The sequence below is a fragment of the Taudactylus pleione genome, unplaced genomic scaffold, assembly GCF_031769625.1.
Source record: "Taudactylus pleione unplaced genomic scaffold, aTauple2 ptg000201l, whole genome shotgun sequence".
NCBI classification, from domain to species: domain Eukaryota; kingdom Metazoa; phylum Chordata; class Amphibia; order Anura; family Myobatrachidae; genus Taudactylus; species Taudactylus pleione.
Window position 1 is genome coordinate 39636372 of NW_028284603.1, and position 26139 is coordinate 39662510.

The 26139-nt window shown below is 42.8% G+C and overlaps 1 protein-coding gene across 1 annotated transcript in view; it reads right to left on the minus strand.

The window, feature by feature from the left end:
- Positions 1–21491, minus strand: part of XRN2 (5'-3' exoribonuclease 2) — a 49452-nt gene extending 27961 nt beyond the window's left edge. The window contains exons 1-17 of the mRNA XM_088477332.1: positions 21334–21491; positions 12658–12785; positions 12462–12573; positions 11875–11986; positions 11012–11070; positions 10841–10930; positions 10562–10634; positions 10418–10468; positions 7445–7602; positions 7204–7278; positions 6990–7123; positions 6840–6897; positions 5377–5484; positions 5088–5132; positions 4860–4991; positions 2597–2682; positions 581–716 (exon numbers count right to left, since the gene is read on the minus strand). Coding sequence (XP_088333458.1) covers positions 581–716; positions 2597–2682; positions 4860–4991; positions 5088–5132; positions 5377–5484; positions 6840–6897; positions 6990–7123; positions 7204–7278; positions 7445–7602; positions 10418–10468; positions 10562–10634; positions 10841–10930; positions 11012–11070; positions 11875–11986; positions 12462–12573; positions 12658–12785; positions 21334–21408 — 1632 coding nt within the window. The 5' untranslated portion in view covers positions 21409–21491. The remainder of the gene's footprint in view (positions 1–580; positions 717–2596; positions 2683–4859; positions 4992–5087; positions 5133–5376; positions 5485–6839; positions 6898–6989; positions 7124–7203; positions 7279–7444; positions 7603–10417; positions 10469–10561; positions 10635–10840; positions 10931–11011; positions 11071–11874; positions 11987–12461; positions 12574–12657; positions 12786–21333) is intronic.
- Between the last annotated feature and the right edge of the window lie 4648 nt (positions 21492–26139).

Genomic DNA, 26139 nt, shown 5'->3' on the forward strand with positions numbered 1-26139 from the left:
GTTATGTCAAACAGGAGAGTAATAATAATTTGTCAAACAGGAGAGTAGATAAATACAAATTAAGTTTTTTCCATAAAAGAGACTTTGATAGTATTGCAAAGAATTATTTCCAATATAACCAGTAATGTTTAATGCCAGGAAATGTACCAAACGCCGTACACATAGCAGCTAAGATGTGACAGTTACTTAACATGTAGCCAACTGTGTTATGAGTCTAATTTTCCCTCCCTACATATAACTACTTATTAGCAGACGTTGGATTGTACAGTTGCTCTATATTTGGAAATAAACTCTCGTCTGACATTTCAATTATGAAAAGCTTTTATCAGACTCTGATCACTTCACTAACACTCCAGGTAACATCACAATGACAGGTTGAGCACGGATATTTACTTTGACAGTTTGCCAGTAATTATTGAATACCTGCAATATTTAGCATTTTTGTCTACTCATTCTGTTGACAGGCAGCAAAGAGCAGATGTAAGTACATTCTGAAGCTTGATATTGTTATGAACTAGATTCCCTATCAAAACCGAGAAGACAGAGCATGCGACAGGAGATCGTAATGTGCCTTGTGTACCTGGTAGTAGTATCGCAGGACCCAGCAGAGACCTTCAACGTATGACTTCACAACTTTACGGCGAAACTTCTCATCGGAGGATTCAACATCAAATTTTTTTTTGTAGTAACGTTGTTTCCATCCATCTTCCCACAGTCTGGAGAGAAAATCATAGTGGCTCCACAATTAGCATTGCCAATTGATTTATGCAGGTGAAAATAACCAGACAATCGCACTGTAATGCTTACAGTCAGTAGCGGCTATAGGCACGGGCAAGCCGGGCCGTCGCCCGGAGCGCCATTGTATTCTGCGGGCGCTGGATACGGCCACCCTCCCACCCGGCGCTATAGTGATTATGTAGCTTTCAGGGGGAGGGAGCGGAGGGGGGAAGGGGCGGCAACACAGGACGGCGCTAGGCGCAGCAAAGCCTAGCGCCAACCCTGCTTACAGTTTATAGCTCAGACGAAAAACCCCATAGGTATATATTCTTCACAGGTATTCAGTAAGCAATGATATTAATTCAAGAGATTTCATTTTTTTGCTGGGGCTATTCACCATTTATTACAAATGACAGGGTGCTTAGCTGCTTTCTACACAAAATATTTCTAGGGCTACAAAGTATAGGAGTTTACACAATGGGTCTGATGCAGACATGGATGTAATGTCAATGAACACAGTGGAGTGATTTTATTGCCACTGTGTACGCGCCAAAGCCACACAGCGCACGCATGGCGATGGATTAGTGGTGGCAGATGCTTTGAGGATTCCATCTTAAAGTCAGTTGACAGCAGCATTTTTTAGAAAACGTAGGAGTGTATGGGCCATTTGCAGGGTGTGCTCTAGGCATCTTAGGAGAGCTGGACTGGCTGAGACAGCATAGGCCAGCGGAAGCCAACCTCGGTCTTTGTGAGCTACCTACAGTTCCCGTTTTCCAGGTCGCCCAGCAGGTGCACAGGTGTAGTTATTACTCACTGACATTTGAAAAGATCCACAGGTGGAGCCAATTCCATAACTTGTGATTCTATCAGAGGACCTGGAAAACATGCACTGTTGGGGTACTCCTAATACCCTCCAACCTCCATAATACACATTTATTGCCTGAAAAATGGTAATTTCACCAAGTTTTACCTGGAGATAAATAATATCCTGGCAGAACATACAAAAGGTTAAACTAGAACATAAAACCATAACGGATGGTAGCAGAGAACTCCTGCACATATACGTCTCAGCCAGTGTCCCAAGCAAGTACTACAGAACATACACAGCCATAACAACCCAGGTAGGGTAAATGACACTCCTATGGACACACCAAATAAAAGCTGGTCTTAACCGCATCCCAAACCAAAAAGGAGCCAACCAGCAGCCATGAAACCACCACAATACATAACGGTCTATGGCTTCCCCCTCCCCCACATCTGAAAAATGTTACATCTCTAGCACCAAGATGCTTCATAAATGTCAAATGTTTTGGGGTTTATGTATTCATATATTTACTTTACCTTTCATTCACATCAAAAGAAATGCAAAATATAAAAAAGTCTAACCAAAATGACCACAGAAATCATGTACTAGGTGTTAATGAGACACCTGCACAATTATATTTTTGAAGTACGATTTTACACACTACAGATCAAAGTAGTACAATTGGAATGCAAAACAGATGCCCCATTGAAATCGGTTAATGTGACACACTTGAAGCAACCAAGTTTAAGGGTTAAATATTCATCAGGAATACACTGGCATTCAGATCACATAATCAAATCAAAATCATTTAATGTCTAACCAATGCAGTGCATGGTCTCAAAGGGAAAAGTGGCTTAAAGAAAGCAAGCTAGCGTGCATACTAATGTAGATACTTGGATTTAACAGCTTTAGCTCGTGCATCTCGCTGGAATTTACTGAATATTGTTACCCTTCATAAAAAGATCATAGAAAATTATCCAAAAGCACTGCCGCCATAATCTAAATGGCATTCATTAGGCTCTACCCAAATGCAGCAATTTGGTGACAAAGTGCTGCATACAAAAATGGCTTCACCTGATATTATCTTCTGGCTCGGGCTCACTGTCACTGTCATTTGCTTTCCTTTTTGTTCCTGCTGGAGACTGGCTGTCGTTCGAATTCTAAAGTAGACAAATTGACAACAAAATAAACTAAACAAATTCTAAACGAGATCAAAACCTAAAACAATATTTTGGACAGAAAACTGCAGCATAATTATTTTTTTTTATTTTTATTACAACACCACATAACCCGAGCATATCAAACATCCAGTTGACTACGTTCCAGGTAATTAATGGTTAATCGTTCAGCATCTCCAGTCTATCTCACAATTCTCAGACAGATCAGTGAATCTCTCCTGTTTCGACCACTGCACTACTCATTTGATCATCCAATGACTTGAATGTTGTACATTCTGGTCACCATTTTATAGGAGCCTAGACCAATAAGAACTAAACAAGCAAAATCCAGCAACTTGACTTGAATGGCTTAGCCCAAAAGCAACCAAAGTGTTTCACTATTGATACTCTAGGTATAGAACACACTTGTTTTAGATTAGTCATTAATTCAAATGTCTTTTATACCAAGAGTATATGAATTGGAAACCTCTCTCTTGGTCCCAACTCCTCAAAATGGTATGCACAAACATGCACCAGCGATTAAATCCTTGGATGATGAAACGCATTAAGAAACAGTGCAGATGCAGTACAGCAACTAAGCTATAGGCTCTGATCTGTACATTAAATCCAGGAGACACTATAGAGCTAACAATAGCTTCTTAAAACAAAGGCAAACTGGATATCCCATGATATGCGGTTTTTATTTTGCATTTGTTATAAATTGCTCAAATATAAAAACTACTACTACTACTACTACACTATCTTAAACCCAATTTTCAATATTTTGAGTACACAGATGGGCAGCACACAAAAAAATGACAATATTTTATATTTGTGTGAAAAAGCTCTCTGGTGAAACATTAGGCTTTCCTAATATTTACATAAAGGGAACGGATAGGAAAAAGGTAAGGCCTGCCTGTTGCAACACTTATCTCAACAAAAACCTATTTTAGTTGCTCCCTGAATGGCGATATCTCAGAAATTCTCTCAAGTCAATGACTTGGAAGCATAAATAACCTATACTGCCAATAGCAAGGCGCATCTTTTTACAGTTTTGAGATATTTCAATTACCTAGGTTTCTAATTGTTTTTTATTTTTGCTTTCAGCGTTAAATTAAAAAGGCAGGGTCATCAGATACAATTATTTTGTTTTAATAAGCAGCACCTTGCGCATGAGTAATTTATTTAATGTGCTGTTTATGTGCTATGCTCTCTCCTTATCAAAGTGAGTCTATACATTATGCCCTTTTAAAAAGGCATAAATAGATATCCATTAGGTGTTTGGCATTTCACACCAAATTGTTACTTGGCTATTGTGTAATTGAATGCAAACAGCTTGTCACATTGTACATCAAAATAATGACTCGAGCTATCTGTGCATTGACAAAATATCCTGCACTATCTGACCCCAATATGGCCACTAGACTAACGGTGGGTAATCAGGAAAGGCAGCACGATTACGACATTGTAATCGTACAGTCGTTCCTGATCACCTGTAGTGTCTGCACTCAATGATCAGTCGTTCAGGCAGGCACAGTCCATCATTCCTGAACATGCCAATCTGTCGTTATTGGCAGATTGGCCTGCATATTCAGGCAATGGACAGTGTCGGAAACGACCAGCGGGAGCGCGCATCGCTGGTCGTTTGACATAAAGGTGCATGATTACGATGTCGCAATCACTCAGTAATATCGCCCAGTGTGTACGCACCTTACCACTCACCCTAGTCTTTAGCACTACATTCTTACAAATGTTTACAAATTGGACAATTGCAACCTCACTGACAAATAAAATAGAGTTGCTGTTTTCTGCAATCCAAAATATTAGGCAAAAATGCATGTCACCTGATTTCAGCAATTCTTTCAAAGTCAAACAAGAAAGGCACGCTAGCAATGATTGTGTGCTGCCTAGCAAAGATCATCTAGGTCACCATTACAATCTCCTCCCATGGCCTGCTACAGCCACCTATAGCAGTTCCTATGAGTTCTTATTGTGATTCACAAAGATTCAACATTCATTTCAGATCAATAGAAGTGTTTTATTTATTGAAAACTGTTTAATTTAGAAAAGGTAGCTTTAATCTTCAGAGCAGCAGTGAAAACCTTTTGACATGTGAAAATCTTTCAGGGAATTTTCATTTTTACCTACAGCAAAGACCCGAAAAATGAGCAGTTACTTACAGAATTCTGCATTCTCATTTCATAGGCAGTGTGTCGCGGGTTGCTGATTGTGTCTGGGAGGGACATGTTTCCCCGCCCTAATGCCCGAGGTGCAAACTGCCCGGTGGGAGCAAAAGCTGGGTTGTGTTCTCTCTAAAAGAGAATCGGCAAACAAGAGAAATGATCTTAGAAGACCAAAAATGTACTGTAGTATTTCACAACCGCCCACATTAAAAAAAAAAAGCTCACCTTCATTCGCTTCTTCTTCTCCTTTTGTCTTCTTTTAAAGCCATCCTTTAAGAAAAACAAACATTTACACATGTAAATACAATTGGCAAATAATGGAAAGCTCCGATTCTTACATGGAGTTTATTTCAGTCTCACTTTTGCTCAGGTGGAACAAAACTACCATCTCATCTCTCTGCAAAGTGATGACTTGCAGCATAAAACTACACTATAAAGCATATCAGGGTTTAAAGGAGATATAGCATGGAGTAAATGGATTAAGAGAGAGCAAAAGTTTAACAAACTAACATACATCATCTTCCTTCCGTTTCTTGAAAATGCTATCTTCAACTTCGCCCACTGCGAGCATGATCATCTGCACTCGTTCCAGGTTCACAAACCCGCTCTCTGTGAGGTAGCCCTGTAACGGTAAATGGGAACCATCATAACAAAAACTGCCAACACCGGAAGGATGCTCTCACTAAAGGGCTGTGACCGCATCTGTGACTATATGCTAATGATGGTTATTAGCCCTTCCCCTGGGGTGCATCCATGCAGCAGAATGTGCAAGGACTGAGACACTTGCTTTGTGCGTCATTAGACGCTGTAATACTGCGTCTTCAGACATCATGCAAACTTGGACCTGCCCCAAGCTAGGTGCAGAATCACCGTCAGAGTATGGCCTCCAAGGTAAACAAGAAGTGTTCGAGATCGCAACCAGGAACGCGACACCTCAGACACTCCCATAACACACCCATCTGCATCTCTGTTCCTGGGAGGTGGCTCCTCAGACGCACACACACACACACACACAATACACTTCAGAGACAGTGTCGATTGCTACTACTCCTCTGCATGCACATATGTGGGTCGTGCAGTTGAAAAACACTGACCATTTGTGCAAATATCGGCATTGTACGACAGTCAGCAGGACTTGCTCTGGGACCCCCGGCGACCCCTCCACCCTCGAGGACTAATTACATAATTTGAAGCTTCCAATTAGCTTAATTAGTCCTTAGGGGGAGAGAGAGAGATCGCCGTTGTGACACCCTATCCCCACCCCCCATGTGAGACCCCCCCTCCCCTGTAGCCAGCGCTGGAAGATCTACATCTCCTAGCAGCCCTTGCACCACCCAGCAGCCCCCTGCCCAGTGACAAGATGGAGGGGAGGGGGCTGCAGAGGCCACCCGAGACGGCGAGTATTTTTTTTTTTTTTTTGACACGTTGAAGGATTTTCAGCTCTGACCACTTTTTTTTTTAGATTGCATACTGCAAGTATCAGGAGCGCGCATACCCTCAGTAATCAAAAATTGGGGGCAAGGTTTTTTACCTCACGCCCAATTGAATCACCTCCTTAGATACTTTTAGATTTTCCTCTTTTTAAGTGCAGATCAGTAAAATTACTCAAGATTGCTTGAGAGCAAACCAAGCCACTATAAATGTGTTTTAGATATCTGGCTCCCATGGTCCTGCAGCAGGTACTTTGTTCACTTACAGAATTACATACATAGGCTGCGCCTCACAATATGGAAGCAAAACCTTCTCACTATGAAATACCTACTAGTGTAACATTCCATCAGAAATGCAGGGACAACAGAATGGCCACTGTCAGCTCATAGAGAGGATTCGATCACTGGCCTTGGAGAGCAGGCTATATACCTAGTATTTGTTAATTGCAGGTTTTATTAAGCCCAACCTTCCTAATGTAAAAGATCTCAAATGCAAGAGAGTAGAAATGAGGAGGGGAATCAAACCGTAAAGCAGACAGACACTCACCCCAGTCTTGTGCACAACATTCTTGTAAATGTTTACAAGCCGGTCAATAGCACCCTCTCTGTGACCAAACAAAAAAAAAGTTAAACACCAGTTACTGGCTCCCTACAATACAAATGTAAGTGACAATTTATTAAATAGAGACGGTTGTACCTGATTTCAAGAGATGGCAAGTGCGGCAAGAAATCATTCCCCACGAAGAAACACATGAACACCCAGTCATCGATCGTTCTTTCGAAGTCAAATGGGAAAGGCAAGTTCGACATAACCAGCTCTTTCTCCAAGTACTGAAACATAGAGCAGCTTTGTAATGGTGTGTACTTGTAGTGTAGCATACATTCCAAAGTGTCAACTTAACAGTTCATACCTCACGCAACACATTGAGACGAATAAAGATAAACTCCTGCTCACAGCCTGGAGGAGTACTGGCAAACTCATCATGCTGAAAAACAAAGGTCATGTAAATATGGTTAAAAAGAAAATAAGATAACTAATTGCAAACACTCTATGAACTCTCATAGTACTTATTAAGCAATCCACACTTCCATCACGTCACTTTTAGCGCTTCATGTTCTCATGCGATATGCAGGAATTATGAAGAGCTTTACCTCGCCTTTCTTTTCTCTGGCCAAGCCTTGACATTCTTTTAGCTCATGCCCCATCTGCCCACATAACGCACATGGCTTTGGTTGGTTAGGCTTAAACTCTTCTCGGATGATGGTAAAGTAAGGTTCATGAGTAGCCAGTCCCAGCATAATGAGATCAGCTGAAAAACAAACCATGCAGAAGACTAAGAATATCCCAGAATAGTTCTTTTTAATGCCCGCTACTTCACAATTCCCAATTTGAAGACACAACTAGTTAATGAAGGTTTGCAAGGCAACTAGAAGATGCGAGACAGGCAGATATAATTGCAAACCACTTAAACCAGCAATCCTTTTTGCATCCTGTTACATGACAATACAGTCTTTCATACACACTTTTCTATAAACAAGGATTTAAAAACGTGGTGTTATAGGGTCCTCTAAGTGTTTTTATGTGTGAATTGATTTAGAAACTTTTTGTAACTCTAGTTTTATTTATTATACCCTAAAGATAATAACTGAACACGAAGCCATGTGTGAAAGTGCAAGCCCTTAGTAGCAAGAACGTGAATAGTTTCCTGAATGCGTTTACCGATTTTAATTTGTATTTCAGGCATATTGGTCCACTCCAGCTTAAAACACTGCTTTACTTAACTAACATTGTGGTTAGCATTGCTGCCTCACACTGCTGGGGCCATGAGTACAACCTGTGTAGAGGTTGTATGGTCTTCCTTTGCGTGACCTGCATTCCTCCCACACAATAAAACCATAGTGTCAGGTTACTTGGCTCCTGATGTTTACCATAGTGTTTGTGCATTCATGTAGTAGGGAATATAGATTGTAAGAGCCACTGAAACAAGGGCAAATGTGAATGATTACAAATTCTCTTTAGGAGTGCTGCACTATATATAGGCGCTACATGAATAGCAGTTAATTTGCACAGCTCTCTTAAGGTCCTGTCACAGCATGTTAATGGAGTCAGTGTATGGACTTTGACTCTGCAATTAAAAACAGTTTCCTTTTCAGCCATTCAGTTGCAGATTTGCTGTTGTGCTCAGCATGCTGCTGCATGATCCAGTTTCAGTCAAGGCTCAGTTGTCAGAGTATAGAAGAATAGGTGAAGCCTTATTTCTGATACAGGAGTTTGTGGTGCACTGACTGCATGCTGGAGGCTGCAAAATAACCACAAGTAATCACCCTCCACCATGGTACTTAGTGGTTGGCATGAGGTTCTTGTTGCAATAGGTAGTGTTTGGTTTATGCCAAACAGCATTAAGGCTGCAGTTTCATCTCATGCTGAGGGCACTGTTCAAACAGTCTTGTTTGGTTCAGAGGCAACGTTGCACGACTGACGTGTTGTGATGTATTTGTGGAGATCAAGACCTTACTAATGGCTACCCTCCTATCAAGGTCATAATTGTTTGGCTGAAGGTCATGAGCTTTAACATATACCAAGGGAACAAAGATCTGTAACAGCATTTTGGATATTTTTAGTTTTCACAACCCGCAAAGTTGTTCTCTTGGTGAATTTGCTTGGACTCAGGTCTCTGAGGAAGACGCTCTTCAATATTCTCCATTAGGAAATAAGCTCCCGCTGTGAAATGGCCTAATGAGCCTTTTCCAGATTGACCATAAGCAACAATTGTCTCTCGGAGTTTGAAGAGGTCTTGTGTATTCACACGACGGCCCCCATACTAGGCGCTAGAATATGCCTGCTGCTCTTCATCCAAGTCAGTGATGTGCTGGGAGCTGCGCCTATGTCAGCCCCACACTGCAAGCTGGTACAGAGCAGAAGATACCACCCTCTTGTGCACCACACAATATAGGAAAATAGGGGGTGGAAGCAAGCCAATGGCGCTTCCTTCAGTCCTTACTTATATTGGGTTAATATGACTATTATACATTTGTCAACCCTGTCGTACAAGCCACCAAATAGAGAGAAAAAAAAAAAAAAAAAAAAAGAAGTCACTAGGAAGTGGAAAATGCCTTTGAAATACTTAAGCTAGGTACACACTTGAACGGTGTAACAAATGATGCAATGGTTGTCTCAATTTCACTAAGCCCAGAACACAAGATGTCGAGTGTACACACTATGCAATTGACGCCAAAATATGTTATGGGGTATTGTATCCAATTAATTGTTTCTCCTGTACACACTATGCAATCATCGTGTACACGCTGGCAAACAATATATTGTGTGTTCGTGCGTAAGCATTACTCAACGCGCACCACATCGTACATTACATCATCCCATCTGACGTGCAGCATATCAGATTGGATAATGCAGTGAACGGTGTGTAAACTGAGGATTGGGTGAACACACTATATGATGGGCGTACAGTGTGTACCCAGCTTTAGGTAGTACAACTTAGCAAATTACTAGAATCTTAACCGGAGACTTTTGGCTTCCACACTTGCATTCCTTTAGTAGTAAAACTTCCTTCCTAAAAATGATAACTTGCAGCACAGAGACACTTTACACCTTGGCAAAACCACGCTGCACTGCAGGTGGGGCAGATTTAAAATGTGCAAAGGAGCGTGTCCAAACTCAATTTTAAATTGCAGTGTAAAACTAAAGCTGTCAATTATTTGTCAGCTATATGCAAAAGCAGCCAGTATTTACTTTGCAACATCGTTTGCCAAGGTACAAAATGTACTCTTTTTGGTAGGTAGGTAGGTATGTATGTATGCGAGCAGCTGTCCAGTCTCAATTAGAAGTCGCAAAGGGAGAATGTTTTTATTCAACCTCAAACAATTCCACGCAGCAGTTCTAGTCATGTTTGCAGTTGTTGAAATATTTTGCTAAAAATTGTTGCCATTTATTCTTGACTTGTATTGATTTGCATAGAGATTTTTAACAAAAGCTTGATCATTTCATTTGAGAAGCTGACCTATAAACTGCAAGGAACGCTGTAATTAATAAAAAACAAGCATAAACCGCACAATGGAATTACTTTAATCTCTACATTAGAGACAAAGTCACAATCTAGCGCTTACCGTCAGCACCACATAAGCAGTGATGAGTGTTTGGGTCGTGATTAGGCTGAGCTGTTCAGAAAAACATTAATAAGAAAGAAATAGTAAGTTATCATGGGAGATACAACTGAGCTAAATCACGCAAATAATCAACACATTATATACCTCTTTGTCGCCTGATGTAATCCATAATCTTATGTTCACCTTCACCTGGTGCACTAGCATCTGATAAAATGACCTACAAAGATGTAGCAGCACAAGTAAGTAAAACGCTCATAATCCCTATATTAAATAGGAGTCATTTTAAACAGGGATTCTTTTCTCCGACTAGTTGAAAAGGAACAGCCCTCCACTAATGGGCTAGAGATAAACAATTCATGTACCAAACTTTGGTGGCAACAAACATGTCGCTAAATAGCACAAATAAGGTAGATATATTCTTACTGTAAGGTTCTTCCAGCCAGGATCATTATTTAAACGATCAGCAATATAATAGCGTAGACATTTTGCCAGGTTGTCCATAAACTCTGTGCCCTATAAAGGAAAAATCCTCATTATTAATAGACATTGAGAGAAGTAGAACAGGAACTAGGGGGTGCTTCTCGCACTACTTACAGGTGTAATACAGTTACTATCAAATCTTTCTTTCACTTCTTCGGAAGGTAGATAACCACCTGGTGAAAAGAGAAAATGGGCGCTTTAAATAGAAAACTTTTTTTTAGTTGTGTTCAACCACCATCATTTTCTAATTTTAGGTCATGAGAAACTTTGCCCAAGTTTGGTTTTTATGAGTTTTAATCTAATGCAACTCTTGTATGCTGTGCTTTATACATATTATATTGTAATTTTAATGCTATATGCTCTTTAACAGTTTTAGGTCCACAGGCGTTTCATATCCCTTAATGACCAAATATTCACAATTATTCCACAAACTGCTGAATTACTTTTATTGCCTAGGCTAGACCAGACGGTATTTAAAGAGCCATTGAATACACGATTGTTGGAAGATGAGGACTAGCCAAGTTTGTTTTTCATCATTTTTATTTGTAAGAATAACTTCCACACAACATAAAAACCTTTTCAAACAGTATTATATAGTTTGAAACAAAGTAAAATTATTCAGGCACTTAATAGTTTTGACCTTAAAACAAAAAGCCATCAGGAAGTAACAGCCAGAACTGAGAAGTGACAACAGCGCACAGATCCCTGCAACCAAAATAAAGTTTTACATACAGGGGAAGCGCTAAATGGAACTGGAGAAAGCGCTCCACAACAAACACCACAAGAGACGCTTAAAGGGAAAAAAAAAAAAAAACAGAGGCTGGCAAGAAAAAGGTTCTGCCGTGTATTAGGCGGCTTATGAGGTGAATTAGGTAATGTGGCGGAAGCCTCAGTTTGCATCCAAACAAGTCTGTTAACGTGAATAAAGAAGCTGGCATTTCAATGAGGAATATAAGTTGTAAAATAACCGAACATACCCTTGGACAGCACTTCCTCGCGTATACGGTTTTTCTCGTCGGTCAACTCCACACCTTCTTTGGAAGCTCTAAACCGCCTAGAGCGCTGTTGATTCATTTTAGCACGGGGAGCCTATTGAATAAACAAAACATGTAAATGCTAGAAACATATTACATGTATTTAATGTAACCATGGGAAAGCTTTAACAGTTTATCACTACAGCAATTCCACAGCACTATTAGGGGAGATTCCATTGTTGGTTGGGCGCCGCATAGTAATGGGCGCCCAACGAAGCTATTCAATTGTTGCTCCGATTGGACGCCCAGATTTCTGATCACCCCTCCTGGGGTGGCGAACAGGAATCCATGAAAACTTGGGCGTTTGTACACACTAATTAGGACATTTGTGTGCGACAAGTAATGGGCGCCCGTGGGCTCCTTAGCATAAACAATTAAATATCACCCATCTGGCCCCATTTACTTAAAGTAGCGATAAAACAATTGAATTTGACCAACCTCTTGAAGACTAATCGTTTGGATAACTGTATTAATCCCTATATGCACAGTGCTGTATAAAATGCATTGTTGTGTGGAAGCTCAATACTTACCACACCATCAATAGCCATGTACAGCAACCTCCTGGGCCTCACAATGTTAAATAATCTGTCCATATACTCAAAAATCGCAACCATCATTTCATCTTCATTTTTGGGTGCTGGCCTGAAGTTTACACAAGAGAAAGGTGTTACAGATGGATCTTACATGGCATGCACAGCAATAAAAAACAAAGATAAAGCAAATTACTTGTCCTCTGGGTGAGTACATGGATGAATGATGCCATTCATATCCAAATACAAGTTATCAAACTCCACTTCATTTGGGTTTGGTTTGCTGGTATCAACTGGTATCTTGATTCCATTGCATTCTTTATGCTGTGGAGAGGGAAGGAAGAAAAAAAATTAAACAACTAAAAAACAACCAAAAATGTAGAAGTCAGCAACCCATAATGCAAGTGTAGGGATAAGCTTAAACTAAAAAGAGCACAAATGAAGGTGCACCTATAGAAATCTGCCAATAGTTCCCCACCACACAGTTAATCATTGAAAGTTAATTTCAGTTATGTCATGATACACCAAAATCCCACTACGTCATAAAGGCCCTATTAGTGCTGCATCTGGTGGGAACTTTCCTTTGGGCCTGGCCATGGCATTATGAACAACCTTCAAAACACACAAGGTGGTGGCAAAGGCCCATTTTCCCTATGCAAAAGTACTTGTTGAAAAGCACTCCAAGCCTATATTGCCGGGGAGGGAGAGAGGGGGGAGGGAGAGAGGGGGGAGGGAGAGAGGGGGGAGGGAGAGAGGGGGGAGGGAGAGAGGGGGGAGGGAGAGAGGGGGGAGGGAGAGAGGGGGGAGGGAGAGAGGGGGGAGGGAGAGAGGGGGGAGGGAGAGAGGGGGGAGGGAGAGAGGGGGGAGGGAGAGAGGGGGGAGGGAGAGAGGGGGGAGGGAGAGAGGGGGGAGGGAGAGAGGGGGGAGGGAGAGAGGGGGGAGGGAGAGAGGGGGGAGGGAGAGAGGGGGGAGGGAGAGAGGGGGGAGGGAGAGAGGGGGGAGGGAGAGAGGGGGGAGGGAGAGAGGGGGGAGGGAGAGAGGGAACAGCCTTATAAAAAACATTGATAAAAATGGAAATTAACTTTTTACACATGACTGCCAATCATTTTCTGTACTTAACAGAGACATTAAGCAAATAGATTTGTTTTGTAATTCACCTATCCAAATACCACTCCATTATGTACACCTTTCTTGTGCTGGTTAGGACTATCATCTTCCACTAAAACAGGCTGAATCCTTTCTGAAATGGATTCAACAAGGTGCTGGATCCTGGTTCATGTTGACATTTCCGTATCACGCAGTTGCTGTATCAGCTACAAATCTCCATTTCCATCACATCTAAAAAAGGTACCACTGTGGCAGAAGTTCCTAAACTCTGCCATTACAGTCCACATTTTAAGGATACCCATGCTGGTGCACATGTGACAACTAGCATGTCAGTCAATTTTATTTAACCATCTGGACTCAAGCATGGATATTCTTAAAATCTGGACTGTAATGGCAGAGATTGGGAACCTCTAATTTATGGGATTGTGATCTGGCAATTGTGGAACCACCTTGAGTTGAAGTATGCTTAGGAAGAGGGTGCATTATCCTGCTGGAGACAGTCATTATGGCAGACTGTGGCCATAAAGGGATATATTGTACATGTTCAACAATACTTAGGTAAACTGTGACATGACTGTCAATTCATATTAAGAGGCCTAAATGTGTGGCAAGAAATCATTCCCCACATCATCAACACCACCACCAGACTGAACTGCAGACTTGGCAGGTTAGTTACATGGATGCATGCATGTTAACAGCAAATTCTGAAATCGATATTTGTTGGCCAGGAACCATTTTTCCCAATCCAAATATCTAGTTTTGGTAATCCTGTGCACACCGTAGCCTCAATTTCCTTTTAAGGGGCCCATACGTCCAAAATGGTTTGTCACAAGTCCCTGCTCTGCCATCATCAGGGCAGGACTGGGGAAAGTCAACATGTTGAAAAATCTCAATCCCCTGAATCCAGATCCAAAAATGACCAAAAGCAGCGAGTCCGGATTTAAAAGGTTGCATTTGCCCAATCTGCCAACAAATTGCCGATTATCAATATCCGCGGATGGGCGGATTTTGGTCGCTGGTCGGCGTAACAGGGAATTGCAGCTCAGGTGTATGGGGCCCTTTAACTGACCAGAAGCAAAACACTATTCCACACAAAGTTAATCTACTTCAAGGTTTGATATGCTGTATGTTCAGAGATGATCTTCTGCATACCACTGTTCTAACTAGGGGTGAGCGAGTTCGGTTCTACTCGGTTCCGTTCGGATTTAAAAACCGAATCTTATTGGCTTTCCAAAACTCGTGACAGCTGATAGCCAATAAGATTCGGTTTTTAAATCCGAACGGAACCGAGTAGAACCGAACCCGCTCACCCCTAGTTCTAACACGTGGTTATGTGAGTTCCTGTCACCTTATTGCCAGCTAGCCTAATCTGACCATTTTCCTCGGATCTCATTTAGTGCACGGAACCAATACACACAACACCCAGTGAGTACCATTCCTTGTAAACTCGAGAGACTGCAGGAAGCTCCATTTTTTAATTCTGCTCTGAAAGCAAATATTTGCTCAATACTTTGTACTCATTTTTGTATGCAGTTCTAGGGAATTACAAGTAGTTTGCAGATAACAGAGCACTGTAGGGGTGGTCTTGTGTCCGGAGCCATTCAACTAGAGGACCAGGAGCAAGCACCTCCAAGGCAGTAGTGAAGCACTACAAGGCTGCTGGTAGCAATTACCTGGAAGAAGAGACCACGCAACGTAATCCATGGAGTTACAACATGTCAGGTTGAGAGCAGTGTAATTTCAGGCATCAGTAAAATGTGTGGCCCAGCTCGTTGCATAATTAGCATTTTAATAGTCAACAGTTTAAATATTTCTAATTGCCATTTCATTCATAAGTTTAGAGTAGCTGTATAATGTAGTAGGCGCCTTTATAATTGCTTGAAAAGTATTTAAGTGCTAAAAAAAGGTTGCAGCAGTCCCAGCTGTTTAGACCACTATAGAACATGTGACATTAGATGAGCACTGCGATTGGTGCAGTGTTACATAATGCGTAGAAACGTGTGCACTGGATTATATGTTCATCTGAAATGCATTATGTACTTTTATAGACAAGACAACATTGCCATGAGGAACAACATATTCGGGAGTTACTATGTTTTTCTTTCATATTAGGTATATTTTACCCAATGTAAAGAAGCCATAGTCAGGGCAAATGTGAATAAAGTCTAAAAAGGTCAGTCTTAAAACGGTCAAATAAATCTTATACTGCGTACACACGGGACGATCTATTCAGCGATCGATATCCCTTGAAATTCCCAGTGTGTTGGTTGAATGATTTCATTCGTCCACATACCAACAATATCACCCACGACAAACAACCATTCCCTCCTGCAGGCACTGATAGATATCGCCCAGGCTGGCCTGCATGCATGGACGATTATCGATATAGTTATCGTCCATGCGGGAACGCGCATCGTTGGTAGCATAAAAATTAACGATTTAACGATGAACGATATAGTTATCGTCAATTTCAATCGTACAGTGTACGCAGCATAAGACTGACTGATACAAGTGTCCACCTCACACACACGCAGACTGCAATATGTGTCTGATCACCAATTCAGTCAATACAAATTATGCCAGATATAGGATCAATTAAAACTTCTCGTGTTCAAAATTTCAGTTTCCTTATCTTGTATTCAGTGCCAATATATACTGTACTGCTGCATAATAATGGTTAATATGGTAACCACAGAGGCACAAATAATAAGTAAAGAGGGCAAGAGCTTTTCTACCAATTATCCATACTCTGTAGGCTCAAAGCCTTGTCCGCCAAAGGCATTAAGAGCCTAAGACCATACACAGCTTTCGGTTTGATATGGTCAATAAAGTTGTCCACCTAACTTGCAAACTGGTGTTATGAAGCACTATGCTTTTTTCTTCTGTGTAAGGAGGAAACCTACTTAAAACAAACATTTGTTTGGTAATTAAGATTTCAGCACACGTTACAATTGAGCTTATTGCACTTTACATTCAAGTAGACAATAGGAGTCGGCTGGAAGCGACCAGTCATTGGATTGGTCATCCAGTCAGCCGAACCGTCGGCCCAGTATGTACCCAATACTTTCAAGTAACATTTCAAGGTAAAAAAATAAATATAAAGTACTGTATTTTAGACATGGAGCATTATTCCATTATACATAGGTAGGCCAGTTAAAATAGTTGCCACATATGCCATACATGAAAGGCAAACTTACACAAACAAATTATAATGTTTTAAACAAATATAAAAGTTTTCTGGTTTATGGTGGGTAACAACTTAGATGGTTAAAATAACCAAACTGTCATTATTTATATACTTAAGTGGCCAGCATAAAAACTCTCACATCACCAGATTAAATAATATAAAAAAAATAAACAGCAGTTCATTTTTCAAAAACACTAAGAGGCCTATGTATCAAAGCTTGATGAGACAAAATTGTAAGCTCTAAATCACCAACCAATTCGCTTCTAACTTACATTTTATAGACTGTTTGAAATATGACAGAAGCTGATTGGTTAATACTTTTTCTCTCTCATCAAGCTTTGATACATAGGCCCCTAAATGTGGTGAAATGGGGCAATTCAATTTTACACAATGGATGTGATCAGAAGCAGCACATATCATCCATCCACAGAACTGTAATGAGCAAAGCGCTTCTAGGAGCCTCTCAGGTGGTGATTGCATTGTATACAGGATAATTTGTCTACATTCTACAAATCATTTGTGGTGATCTGTGCGATTTCAAAAACTGTGGCTTCAAAAGGTGGCCACCTTAATATTCTAACTTCTGCTGTTTAACTCTAGAGTTTGTGAAGCACTGGGAAAGTAACTGGCATGAATTAATATTTTTTTTATTATAACTGAGTAAGAGGGGATCTTATTAGTTTTGTTCAGTAGCTTTAATTTATAGAAAAAAAACAATTATTAATGGGCAGAACGGTTGGTGTAATGGTTAGCATAACTGCCTCAAAGGACTGAGGTCTTGTGTTTGATGCCCAATACAGCCCTAGCTGTGTGGAGTTTCTATATTCTCCCTGTGCTTTCGTGGGTTTCCTCTGGGTACTCCAGTTAGCTCCAACAGCCCAAAGATATACTGGCAAGTTAAAAATCTCTTGACAAAAATTAGCCCTAGGGTTTGTACATGTTGTAGAATACATAAACTGTAAGCTCCACTGGGGCAGGGACTGATGTGAATGGCCAAATATTCTCTGTATAGTGCTGAAGAATGTGTGTGCTATATAAATAAACTGGTGACAAACAAGATACGTTTAAAAAGGATATTAATGTACGCTGTCTGCCTTTTTTGGTTTATTATTCATCATGCTTTTATACATATATTTTACTGCCATGCAGGCAGCAGATTGTGATAGCTGTGCCTTAGAATGTGCAATATAAAGCACCTCTCAGATATAAAACAGTTAAAATGTTGTAAAGGCAGTGGGAGCTCACATTAGCTTAATACCAAGGGTCGGGCTATTTAGAAGATGTATTAGAACACGATCTCAGCTGCTGAATCCAGCAATTTCAATTGTCATAACTGTTACCATCTCTGTGCTTCAATTGCTGATCTGTTCGTGGATTAAGTGCCCTGGCAATGTTAGGAGCAGCAAACATGAAGACTAAAGCAAAAGTATCAGACAGCTGCTGCAAGCTAGTAGACAACCAGAAGTGTTAAGATTCCTACAATGATTAATTCATGTTTTAGGTCTCCATCCATAACACACCACTACTAGCTACACAATGATAACAGCTGCCAATAGCTGCTTTACTATCATTGGGGGCGATTCAATTCAGCGCAATATGTACCGGGAAGGAGTTCACAGAGCTATTTAACTGACTGTGCTGTTCATTTAGTTTAGAGGATTTCTGCTTGCACCCTCCTGAAATGCGAGCAGAAAACAGACTTAAGTGCCGGCTGCAATACGGTTTTTCAGGCTTAAGGTGCGTAGACACGGAACAATATATCTTTACTATATGAATTATAACGCTCAACAATATATCGTTCCGTGTGTATGCAATAAAAGCCCAACGATGCGCGTTCCCGCTGGACGATAACGATATTGACCATCGCCCATGCATGCAGGCCAACATCGTTCTGTCTCATTAGGGATCCGTGATTGTTGTTGGTTTGTCGGTGTGTGGATGAATAATATCGTTCCTCCAGCACACTTAAGATTTTTAAAGGAAAATCGTTAAGCGATATAATTATCGCTGATGATGTACCCATCATTAGGCCAGCGCTAACAGCATTGCAGCCAGCAATTAAGGCGGAGAATGGCGGTTACAGATTCTTAACACCTGGCTTAAGACGTGGTTCGCGACATCTTCCGACTAAGTGCAAGACATGATGGGGACAATGAATGGCTCTGGGAACTCCTTCCCAGTGCTTTTCACATCGCACTGGATTGATTCGCCCCCACTGAATGGTAATACTGCTGCCTTATCAATATTCATACGTACTATCCCAACCTGCAGCTACTATACCTTACGTATCCCCACACCTCCTGGAATGTAACATCACCTGGACCATAATTACCTTCTGTTTCAAGAAACAATGTTATTTGTATCAATCCACCAAGCAGCTCTGTGTAATATTATTGGTATCAAAATCATAACGTATCAATATAATGAGTCAAAATCCTTAGCAAGAACAGCAGCCTTAAGCTTATTACAATAAACAACAATAACATCCATCTTGAACTGCCCATGTTCACCCATCTCTACTAGATGTTTTAGTTGTGGCCCACAAGCAAGGGTGAGCCACATAGATTTGACAGTATAAATGGATACAAAGTATTTGTAATAAAATCATACCCAAGCAACATTATCTTTATTAAACAGTCAAAGATAATAGCTTCACATTACTGTGCAAAAAGCCTCAAAATGCTCAAGGAGAGGGAATCTCACCATAAAAGTGTCAATGCCAAACAAATTTTACAAAAACATTTAAAAATGGGTTTTGACCAAATAAATAATGTGTCCCTGGCCTTCCTTAAAGACCTGGTAAAAAGGCAGCTACAGGGGTGTCCCCATAGACTGTTACTCAAGTCACGCCAAATAGCCCCTCGGACATGCTGAACATCTTCATACATTAAAATGTGCGGATTGTTCGCATAACTAAAACTGGGAACGACAGAACTACATTGCCATCTTGTACTGATCATTTTGATGTGCAACATTTGCAAATCTGTGTGCAACCGTTTCTGAACCCAGGTGAGAAGAGCTCCAATGCAAGTGGCTGTGGCTTTCTTTCACGGCAAGTTCCCGTCTGCTTTATCTGCGATTTTGTACGTGTTTAAAACTAATCCCTGTGCGGGCAAAGTTGCAGCCCTGCGTCCCTAGTACACTAAAGGCGGGTATCCACTTTCAGATTAAAATGAGCGATTGAACGTTATCGTTAAATCGCTCATTAATCATGCACAAACCGGGCATTAAAATGTCAGAAATGACCAGCGCTGCACGCCTCTCCTGGTCGTTTACGACATCTATCATCGCCTGAACATGCTGGTCAATCTGCCGATAACGACAGATTGACCTTGTTCAGGGATGAGGGAGGGTGTCTGCACTGAACGACATATCGCTCAGTGTAGGCACTGCAGGAGAAGAAGAAAGTCTGTACGATTACAATGTTATAATCGTACTGTCGTTTCACTATCTGCTAGTGGATACACACCTTAAGTGGAGTTTCGCTGCATCTGCGATGCGAACATAACGCAAAGTTTATAAGAATAAAAAGGTACTCTACTCCTCTCAGAGCAACTGTTGTACCAGGCGTCGAGCGCTGTATATTGTATAGACATAGTTGAATGAGGACACTTACATCTGCTTTAAAATGATTTAGTCATCAAGATAATGTATTAAAATATGAATGGATAGCAATATATTCTAACCAATGACCAATCAATCATAATAGCCTACAGTGGAAATATATATATTACTTTAATAAAAGCTACAGCATAATATAGGGATGAGGAAGGAGTAAAGTGAGGGACAGCTCTTTGACCTAGGGATAGCCATGTCTGAATTAAATGCACAAGATGATCGATAAAATACAGATTTTCTATATTAAGACATATGCGCCGTTAAATTAGAATCACACCTGCGCAGTTAAATAGGAAAAATAAAAAAATTAAAAAGCCAACGCAAATGCAGAAGAGCAAGAGATGCTGGAATACAGGCAAGTATATCACTGCTGCAGCATCAGGATCAATTCTATTCAAAACATCAGGTCCCCCCCCAGAGTCTATGCAAAAATCGCAATGTACCAGTCATGGGAAAAAATAAATAAAATCAATCTTAACAGACACTCTCTGACGCCCATCCATAGATCTCTGCTGCCCATCCATACTCTGAGCAAAGTGCGGCCTACCTGTTAGGCCAGGGGCAGAACATTTCCAGGCACAGGTATAGCAATGTGTGCTTCCCAAACCCATTGTGCTTACATGATACACTGGCAGACTTCTAGCACAAATAAAACACATGCAAAATAAAGATATTAAACGGGGCTTCATAAGCACAAACATTAATGCAAATACATACCTACCTACATACATACATACATACACTTGGATGGATACATGCACATTTACATCCCCACAACCTAATAACAGTACAATAAGCATCCAGACAAGAGACACAATAGTAACAGATGCCCACGGAGCCATTACATACACACAGGAGGGGAAGGCCGGGGGAGCTGGGATCATAAGGACAATCAGGCCCACTAGGGCATATAGAAATCACACGCTACCCCCCCTACCAGGAATACGTATAATCACCCACCTTCTCCTCCACAGAGTGCACCACGATGGACGGGTACTTGCGACTCAGCCAGCGGAAAAAAGCCGGGACTCCCATCTCAAAGGCCGGTCGATTACAGGACCAGCAGGCCGCGGCTCACACACGATACGCAGCAAGGTACAGGAAACGGAACACTATGACGAGAAACACGCCATGAAGACGTCGAAACGAGTAGGGGCGGGGCCGAACCCTAGCCGCTAAGCGGCCATGTTTGATCAGGTCATAATGCCCTTACATGGTGCTGTACAGTTCGGTCCGTTGCATGGGGTTTTATTTCTTTAAAAAAAAAAAAAAACTTCATATTTCCTGGCTGTAGGGCAATAATGACAATGGCAATAATAATGCTAATGGCAATAATGGAAATAATAACAAGCTTCAAGTGTCACTACATTTTATATATTATAACCTCTGACCCACAATTCTGTCTATTCATCTACATTTCACAACAATATGGATTGAATCAATTAGGAGTGAGCTGAGGGTTAGGTCTAGAACAGTGGTTCTCAATCTCGGTCCTCTGGACCCCACACAGGTCATGGTTTGCAGGTCACCCAGCAGGTGCACAGGTGTCCTCATTACTCACTGACACAGTTTAAAAGATCCACAGGTGGAGCTAATTATTTAACTTGTGATTCTGTGGGGAAACTTGGAAAACATGCACTGTTTGAGGTCCTGAGGACCGAGTTTGAGAACCTGTGGTCTAGAACAAGGTGGTGTACTGGACGTCTGATGTCATGTGACCTGCGACAAAAGGGGGAGGGGCAAGGTTCAGAACGCGGGGGGGGCAAAAGGTTTCACTCGCCACTCTTCGGGCACGATGGCTCGCTTATTCACATTATGCCACACAGTAGTGTCCCTTATTCACACTATACTACAATAGTGCCCCTTATTCACATTATGTTACAGTAGTGCCCCTTATTCACATTATGCTGCAGGAGTGCCCCTTATTCACAATATGCCACACAGTAGTGCCCCTTATTCACATTATGCTACAGTAGTGCTCTTATTCACATTATAATACAGTAGTGCCCCTTATACACATTATGCCACAGTAGTGCTTCTTCTTGGCATGTGGCATCAGAGCACGCAGACGTGACCTCACCAGATTCACAGCTCAGGCTCCTCCCAGTCATGGGCGCTGCGGCCCGGGCTCCCAGCAGTAGCACCCAGCTCAGGCCTCAGCAGCAGGGACACAACTGCCATGTTCTCTCCTACTGTGTGACTGTTGCTCAATCCGTGCAACCCAGGGCGGCTGACGTCAGGGTGGGTCCCAATTCAGAGGAGGCCAAGAGGAAGAGCCTGCCACTAGTTCCACCCCGTCAGGGTGTGCAGCATGCAGGTATGAAGCAACATTGAGGAAGGGTCAGAGCATGCTCAGTACAGAAAGGAGAGCACTGCTGCTATATCTGCTCAGCTGTGAGTTAGAATCACAGCTGCGCAGTAGCCTATTGTCACAAATCAGGTACTTAGACATTCTTACCCCACACTGTGATGCCGGTGCAGCAAGCGCGCCATTTTGCCAGAAGTCAGCATAATAATAGTCGCCATTCACAGCGTCCCTGCGCTGCACATGACTCTCACATCCAATTCTATGCTGGTGCTTCTGATTTAAACTGCTCTCTGCCACCTTTGCATTGCCTGTACAACAAGTCCTAGGACTCCTGGTGGTATATTTACTAAAGTGTGGGTTTATAAAAGTGAAGGTGTTGCCCATAGCAACCGATCAGATTCTACTGATTTATATAGCATCCATGGTCTAGAAGATAATAGCTGGTGGCTAGATACAGCTAATCTGATTGGTTGCTATAGACACATCTCCACTTCTCTAAACCCGCACCTTAGTAAATATACCCCCTGGTCTCCAATGACAGAAGCAGTAACAAACTCAGGACCTCATTCAGAGCCGCTCGCAAAATGCGAGCGCTCGCTCTGAATGAGGGCGGCCGCTTCTATTTTCAGAGCCGGCCTCATGGCCGCTCGCTAGGCTGTGGGGGACCACCAACAGCTTTAGGGAGCGGCCAGGTTGATGGTTGCGATGGTCAAGACCATCGCAACCATCAGGGCTTGCGACGAGACCCTTGTGGTAGGGTCTCGTCTACCGCAAGCCCCTCTATTAGAGCCGAAAGCTCACCACTGACATCACGAGTGATCACTTAAAAATGGGGCGTGTCAACATGACACACCCCTTTATTTTCACACTGAACATTCCTATCCATATGCACCTTAACCCCAGTAGTACCCCTTATACAGTACCCCCAGTATGCAGTTGTGGTCCCTCTTATGCAGGCCCATAGTAGTGCCCCTTATACAGTATCCCCAGTAGTGGTCCCCCTTATACAGCCCCCAATTAGTTCCCCTTACTCAGTACCCCCAGTAGTGGCCCCCCCAAATGCAGTGCCCCATGTAGTGTTCCCCCTTATGCAGTGCCCCCAGTAGCAGTACCCACAATGCAGTGCGCCCAGTAGCGGTATCCCCTTATGCAGTGCCCTTTATATTGTGCCCCCAGTAGTAGTCCCCCCCCTATGCAGTGCCCTTTATATAGTGCCCCCAGCAGTAGTCCTCCCCCCATGCAGTTTTCCCAGTAGTGATCCCCCCTATCCAGTGCCCCCTGTAGTGGCCCTTCCTATTATTGCCCCCAGTAGTGGTCCCCCGAGTGCAGTGCCTCTAGTAGTAGGCCCCTTTTATAATGCCCCCAGTGGTAGTTCCCCCCCCCAAGTAGTAGTCCCCAGTAGAGGTTCCCCCTCCCAATTAAGTGCCCCCAGTAGTAGCCCCCCCCAGTAGAGGTCCTCCCAATAATGGTGCCCCCAGTAGTAGCCACCCCTCCCCCGTTGTGCCCCCACCCCCAGTAGAGGTCCCCCAGTAGTAGCCACCCCGCTCCCCCGTTGTGGCCCCAGTAGTGCAGATAGGTTAAAAAAATATATATATATAAAAACATACTTACCTGAATCCACGCTGCTGTTGCTGCTCCGGTCCGCGACGCCGCTCCCGCCGCCGCCGCCCGCCAGTCCTCCCAGGCTGGCGCGCTCAGCATTATGGGACAGACGTCATGAAGTCTGTCCCATTACCCACTGCAGGAACCAGACGGAAGCCCGGCTCTTGCAGTGGGTGCTGCAGCAGTCAATGAGAGTCTATCTGACTCTCATTGGCTGATGTTTAACACACGCATCGCCGCCAGTGCTGGCGGCGATGCGTGTGTTATGCACAGCCTGAGCCCGCCTCCTAGCGCTATTGGGCAAGTGCTAAGGGGGAGGGAACGGGCTCAGGTGTGCAGCACAGGACCGGCGCTAGAAGCCTAGCGCCGGTCCTGTGTAAATGTGTAGCGCTGACCGCACTCATTGCGGTCGGCGCTACACTGGCTAACTAGGGCGGGCGGGCTGGTACCGTGGCCGGCGGCGCCACCCCCTGCGCCGCTGGTCCAACGGCACCCAGGGCACGCACCCCGCTCGCCCTGCCCTAGTTACGCCACTGTATCAGAGATTGATTGCAGAAATCGTGCAATTTGCAATCGATCATGTATAAAAATCTTTCCCTTTTGCAATCAATTGTGGCAATTCTGCAATCTGCAATCGATTGAAAAAAGGAAAGATTTTTATACATGATCGATTGCAAATTGCACGATTGCTGCAATCAATCTCTGATGTATGGGGGCCTTAAGAGTTACCATCTGCTCACCTGTTGTAATTAGCGCTACCTTACACCAGTGTACTGTCTGCCTTCATCAGCAAGGATTCATTCATCAGTACAGTCTATATACTGTATACTATATATATGTAGCCTCCTGCATGCAGTCTCTCTCACCTATACCACCAGTGTTCAAGAGCTGCTACTGACTGTTTGTTCCTTTAGCTGTCATCTGCAGTCACATATTAATAGTGTGTTACAGACTGATCCATCCAATACTCAACTATATGTGAGGGTGCCTGGCTGGGGAAGAGGAGGCGAGGGTCCCTTTACCAGTACCTGATGTCCACTGGGCTGGTGGGGGACGCCATCTTGCCTTATGCAGCACAACGGCATAGCGCTGGTATGGACGAGCTTGTATCTGAAAGGATTCAAGCTTGTCTAATAGAAACGTGGCAGTTTGCAATTGGTGCGGTCACGACCCAATCGTGGCTCACGAACCAGCAGCCAATCAAAGCTGGCCGTGCTCGCTGCATCTTATATTAGGAGCAGCAGAGCTGAGCTAGTCAGTCCAGCAGAGAAGAGGGACCTGAGTGAAGACCTCCTGAATAAAAGAATTCTGAAGAGCCAGCCAAGGAAGAAATGCCAGTGGGAAGAGGCAAATGGGTGGTGCCGGCGAAGAGAAGAAAGAAGACCGCGGCAGAGCATTGAGGATGGTGTCAGATGTCAGGATGCAGGGCTGAGGAATGGAAAGGGCTGCAGTGGTGGGATGCAAAAGAACTTAATAGAGAACCCCACTGCAACCTCTCACAGCAGTATGGGTAGGCGGCCCTAGGTCACCACTACCTATATTAAATCCTCCGTAGACCCCAGGGTTGTCAGGTGCAAGACCTGTGTCATCAGTCAGGCATTAGGCCTATGTTCCCCAATTGTAGGTAGACCCATAGGCCTGAGCCCTGTAAGGAATAAAGTGACTTTGGGAAGTGGGCCAAAGTCACTGCTTGGCCCAACTGTTAGGTCAGTGAGTTGAGGGCTTCTGTTATTGAAGTTAGTAAGCATAGTGGTGTAACACACAATATATTAGGTAAGGGCTCTGCACGGCTGTGGTGTTGTCTCCTTACAAGGACCTGTGGTAGAGGAAGCGGCGCAGTGACAAGATCGGCTACG